The 5,419-nt window shown below is 60.1% G+C and overlaps 1 protein-coding gene across 1 annotated transcript; it reads right to left on the bottom strand.

Annotated features, from left to right (window-relative positions):
* Window positions 1-395: 395 nt before the first annotated feature.
* LOC103817214 (protocadherin-10-like) lies at window positions 396-4,731 on the bottom strand. The gene is made up of 4 exons (XM_050979673.1): window positions 2,245-4,731; window positions 1,047-1,105; window positions 854-942; window positions 396-643 (listed from the first exon to the last, which is right to left on the bottom strand). The coding sequence occupies exons 1-4, from the start codon at window positions 4,729-4,731 to the stop codon at window positions 396-398; spliced, it is 2,883 nt and encodes a 960-aa protein (XP_050835630.1).
* Window positions 4,732-5,419: the final 688 nt, after the last annotated feature.

A 5,419-nucleotide genomic window follows, 5' to 3' on the forward strand; every position in this document is an offset into this window, starting at 1 on the left:
CTAGTGGGACAGAGATACAGGCATGCAGCTCAGTACATTCACAGCCAGACAAGACAAAGAAGTGACAACGTTTACAGAGATGAATGGTCCCTAAGGGGACATGGGAATGGGGAAACTCAAGGCAGATTTGCTTAAATCTGGTCATATGGACCTCAAACAGCACCTGCTGCCAAAACAGCTCTGCAAGATGAGATGGGAGAAATTCCCCTCACCACCACCCCCCAGTCCATGTAATTTTCAATCGCTTGCTCCTTAAATCCTTCCCACAGGCTCTGTTGAGCCACACTCCCAGCAGCTCCATAAAGTCTTGAGGGGTCCGTTCATGGAGGCGTGTGCTGTGGGTGGACCTGGCAGCTGTAATAATGCAGAAGATTCCAAGGGTAAAGCCATCCAGGCTATTTCAGGTCGTTGTTGATAACCACACTGTCATGCATGTCACAGTAAGTTGTCATCTTCTTCCTCTTGCCAAAGGTGGAGAAGCTGTTTTTGTTCTCCCGGCCTGGGAAGAGGGGCCCATCCTTGCTGGAAAGCAGAGTTGGGGTGCCAGGGATGTAAACGTTGTGCTGATAATCCAGAGCTGGGTACAAGGGGCTGTACTGGGGTGTCCAGATGCTGTTGGGGCCTGCTGAAGCCTTCTGAAACTCTGGAGAAAAGATGAGTAAAAGATTGGCTCGGGTCACATCCTCATCCCAGGATGCAAGTCCTGTGTCACCAACCTCCATCCTGGTGCCTGGACATCCCTTCCACCCACAGAACTTCACCACAGCAAGGAACAAGGATGTGATGCCCCCACTGCACCTCCAAAATCGACCAGAGGGTCTGGTCTTGGCAGCCCCAGTATCCCAATACTAACCAGAGACAGGGGTCACCAGTGTGCACAGCCTCTCGTGCTCCTTCTGGAGGGCTCTACGGATTTCTCCCACATCTTCCAGGCTCTGGGAGCTAAAGAGAAGAGACTGGTTCAAAGCTGTGTGGGACATAACCTCCCCATTCCCACATCCCCCTTCCACCTGCTCCCTCTGTTTCCCCAGTGCTGGATTCAGTACCTTTTCAGGGCAGGTCTCTGTGTGCTCGGAGGCAGCCAGTCAGTGTTGGGCTGCTTGGCCTGGAAAACACAGGGAAGAGCAAGGCTGGAGATTGGGACCCTCTGTCAATCTGGGACCCTTTGTCAAAAAACCCAGCCCTGCCAGCACAAGGCTTCAGCAGGCAGGGATGCAGGACCACATCTCCACTTTCCTGTGCTTTTTGTGGAGAATCAAGCTGCACATTCCTGTTCTGGGGAAACTGAGGCAGAATGGAATCAGCCTGTTCCCTTCCGGACCTTCCTCACCCTCCTGAGATATTGGGGTGGTTCTGGGCTTGTCCTCTGCCTCTGGGAGTTTTAACCATGTCATTCTGGGAAGAAGCAGGTGGTTTTCCTATTCCTGCTAATTTTCAAAAACCTCTTTTGCATGTGCAATGTTTACTTAGCCCAGGTCTGAGGTACTAAATAGTGAGAGATGCAAAAATCAGCTGTGTGCTTGATGTCCCAGGAGGGTTGCAAAAGCTGCAGGAAAATCTAATTAAGTATTAGGGAAGAGAGTCCAGGGGTGCAAGGAGACACGTGGAGAGACTCACTTGGCAGAGAGTCTTGGGCTCTCCTTGGAAGGGTTGGTTTATTAAAAGTCAAACGTAAGTGGATTAGACGCCTCATCACTCTCCATCCTTGTAATCGTGTTTTGAAGAGTCTTTCATCGAGAAAATTAGACATTCCTCATTTCAATACCTAACAAATGTTGACATCAAAATCCTGCCCCGAAGACCCCACTCCCTGCCTGCTGGCACAGCCTGGTGCAGAGCAGCAGCCAGGCCCGGGACACTGCGGGCCCCTGCCAGCGCAGGGGAAGCAGAGCGATGCTCACACTGTCCCAGCGTGAATTGCTTACCCGCGCCAAGGAGAAGCCACCCCCACCATCCCACCACCCCCAGGGCACCGGAGCATCTCTGTTGCCTCTAATGGGTACAAAAGACGGTGAGAAGGGATTTCCTCTCGCCTCAGCCGAGCCCGGCGCTCCCCCGGTAATTAGACCCGTCGGGAAGCTCGGTGGAGATCCCGCTGCCTGACGGCTCCTAATTCCCGCACTGATCAAAGGCTCCGGTGTTCTCTGGGAGAAGCCGTGCCTGGCTTCCCTCGTGGCAGAGGCTGAGGGAGGGGGCTGGGGGGACCTGCGGAGTGCTGCCAAGCCCTGCTGGGCGTTATGTTACCTCTTTGGAGACCTGGAGATGCTGGTCTGGCCGGGACCGCTTCCCGGGATCCTTCTCGTTGTTCCGGGGGGGGCTGCAGGGTTTGAGGAACATGAAGTCACTCTGAGCAGACTCAGGACCAAGGCACACCTTGTAGCAGTAGCCTGGGGGGCCGCCCGCAGGCACATCAAGGCAGGTGGCAGCCGTGGTTCCTGCAGGGGGCTGTGCCGTCAGGTTGGAAGTCTTCAGGCCATCGGAGGAGGGTCTGGACCCGGGACAGCAGTGGCAGCGAGGTGGCGAGCAGCTGTCCCCCTGGCCGGAACGCCGCTCTCCGCGGCAACGAATGGCTGTGAGAATGAGGATGGCGAGAAGGAAGGTGAAGGAGATGGAGCCCAGGGAGACGAGGAGATAGAGGGTGAGCGGGGAGGATGAGGAGACCTCTGGAGGGAGGCTGAACTCGCTGAAGTCAGAGAGAGTCTGGGGCATGGTCTCCACCACCGAAAGCAGGAGGGACACGGTGGCAGAGAGGGCTGGCTGCCCCCCATCCCGCACCTGCACCACCAGCTGCTGCCGGCTGGCATCCTGCTCCAGAAAGGAGCGGAGCGTGCGCAGCTCCCCCGTGTCGGGTGCCACGCTGAAGAGGGTGAAGTCTGTAGCCTGGAGGAGCTGGTAGGAGAGGCGAGAGTTCAGCCCCGCGTCCGCATCCACCGCCGACACCGTGCCCACGAGGTAGCCGGGCCTGGCCGATCGCGGCACCAGCTCCGTGGCAACGGAGCCGTTGCGCGGCATAGGGGAAACGATGACCGGGGCGTTGTCGTTCTGGTCCAACACAAAGATGTGGACGGTGACGTTGGCACTGAGTGGGGGAAACCCCGCGTCCTGGGCTTGCACCTGGATCTGGAAGCTGCGGATCTGCTCGTAGTCGAGGGAGCGCAGGGCGTACATGTGCCCGCTGTCTGAGTTGATGGACACGTAGGTGCCCACGGGCATGCCGTGGATGTGCCCGTCGGCAATGGAGTAGGACAGGTAGGCGTTTTGCTGGCAGTCGGGGTCTAACGCGCTGACAGAGCAGATGGAGGCACCCGGCGCGTTGTTCTCCATCACGTAGACGCTGTAGGAGGGCTGGAGGAAGCGCGGAGCGTTGTCGTTCACATCAGACACGGGGACGGTGAGGGTGCTGCGGGTCAGCAGGGCAGGCGAGCCCATGTCTCGAGCCGTGATGCTTACGTTGTACTCGGGCACGACCTCCCTGTCCAGCGCTTGCGTGGTCACCAGCGTGTAGTAGTTCCGGAAGGAGGAGCGTAGCTCGAATGGCACGTTGGGGCCGACCTCGCAGCTCACCCGCCCGTTGTCCCCAGAATCTCGGTCCAGAACACTGATGACAGCGATCACTGTGCCTGGGGGGGCATCCTCCAGCACGGGTGTGGACACTGAGGTGAGGGTCACCTCTGGCGCATTGTCATTGACATCGAGGAGGTGCACAAGCACCCTGCAGTGCACAGCCACAGCCGAGGGCCCACGGTCCTTGGCTTGCACGTAGAGCTCGTGGAGGCTGGCCCGCTCATAGTCCAGGCGGCCCTTCAGCAGCACCTGCCCGCTCCGGGGCTCCACGTGGAAGAGCTCCCGGACGCGTGGCGGTGCGTGCCCACTGAAGGAGTACTCAATCTCCCCGTTGGGGCCCTCATCCAGGTCAGTGGCATTGAGCTGGATGACCAGAGTGCCAGCAGGAGCGTCCTCAGGAAGGCTCACACCGTAGGAGGGCTGGTCAAAGGCAGGCACGTTGTCGTTGGCGTCCAGCACCGTGACGAGGATGTGCGCCGTGCCTGAGCGTTCGGGGACGCCGCCGTCGAGAGCGGTGAGCAGCACCCGGTGCACGCGTTGCTGCTCACGGTCGAGGGCACGCTCCAGCACCAGCTCTGCAAACTTGCTGGCATCACTGCGTGTCTGCACCTCAAGTGAGAAGAAGCCGTTGGGGCTGAGGCGGTAGGTGTGCACAGAGTTGGTGCCCACGTCAGGATCCTGGGCGCTCTCCAGTGGGAAGCGAGCGCCGAGCACGGCAGACTCGGCCACCTCCAGCACATATTCCTGCCAAGGGAAGGTGGGTGCGTGGTCGTTGATGTCCAGCACCTCCACCTCGACGCGGTAGAGCTCCAGTGGGCTCTCGACGAGGAGCTGCAGGTGGAGCAGGCAGGTCCCCCCGGCCTCGCACACCTCCTCCCGGTCAATCCGCTCGTTCACAAAGAGGATCCCGTTCTCCAGGTTCACCTCCAGGTGCTGCCTGGCCCCGGCCCGCGACACGATGCGGAACCTCCGCGCTGACAGGGTGGACACATCCAGTCCCAGGTCCTCACCCAGGTTGGCCACGAAGGCTCCGTGCTCCAGCTCCTCCGGCACGGCGTAGCGCAGCTGCCCCCGCGCCGGGTGGCGCGCCTGGGGTCCGGCCAGCAGGAGGAAGAGGAGGGAGCGGAGGAAGAGCTGCCCCCGCCCGGAGCCTGCTCCGACCCCCATGGCCCCGCGGCAGTCCCAGGAACGAGGAGTCACACCCGCGTCGCCGTCGCCGCCTCCGTCCTCGCCTTCCCTTGCCTCTTGCACTTTCAAAGAGTTTAGGCTCCCGGAGGCAGAGGAGGGCCTTGCCCAGAGCTGCGGGGCCGAACCGCGGCCACCGGTAGTGGCTTAACCCTTTCTTTGCTGGCCCCCGCAAGGGGCTGCAATCCGGATCCCGGGGCCACAGCAGAATCTGTTTACCGGAGCCAGACGCACCTGAGGAGGGGACCACCTTCGGGGAGATCTCGTTAACGGCGGTGGGAGCTCCAGCAAGACCGATCACTGCCCGGGGCACCGGTATTACCCCGCAGATGCTGCGTTCGGGCCCGCGGTAGATTAAGAGGAGTCCAGATCGCGGCTGCTGCCAAATCCCCCGGCCGCGTCCCCCGCCGTGCCTGTCCTAACCTTAACCAGATGGTTAAGCCCCTCCAGACTTGATTACATTTCCCTGCACACCGTTTTCCTTGTAATGCGGAGTTTTTAATTACAGGAGCAGGGGGATTACAGCCCTGGATAAAGCTGAGCCCATCAGCGCGGAGGCTCAGAGACCCCCCCCGCCTTTTTTCCCTGCCTCCTTCCCACCCGCGACACCCCGCTTGCCCACAGCCCCACGTCCCAAATCCAGCTCCCCCACCGGACACCCCAGTGTCAG

This window comes from Serinus canaria, chromosome 13, assembly GCF_022539315.1.
Source record: "Serinus canaria isolate serCan28SL12 chromosome 13, serCan2020, whole genome shotgun sequence".
In the NCBI taxonomy this organism is placed as follows: Eukaryota; Metazoa; Chordata; class Aves; order Passeriformes; family Fringillidae; genus Serinus; species Serinus canaria.

Coding starts and splice junctions, on each gene's coding strand:
- LOC103817214 (XM_050979673.1), bottom strand. CDS start 4,731: ATGGGGGTCGGAGCAGGCTCCGGGCGGGGGCAGCTCTTCCTCCGCTCC. Junction 1,106..2,244: donor ATCTCCAGGTCTCCAAAGAG/GTAACATAACGC, acceptor TGTGTTTTCCAG/GCCAAGCAGCCCAACACTGA. Junction 644..853: donor ACTGGTGACCCCTGTCTCTG/GTTAGTATTGGG, acceptor TCTTTTCTCCAG/AGTTTCAGAAGGCTTCAGCA.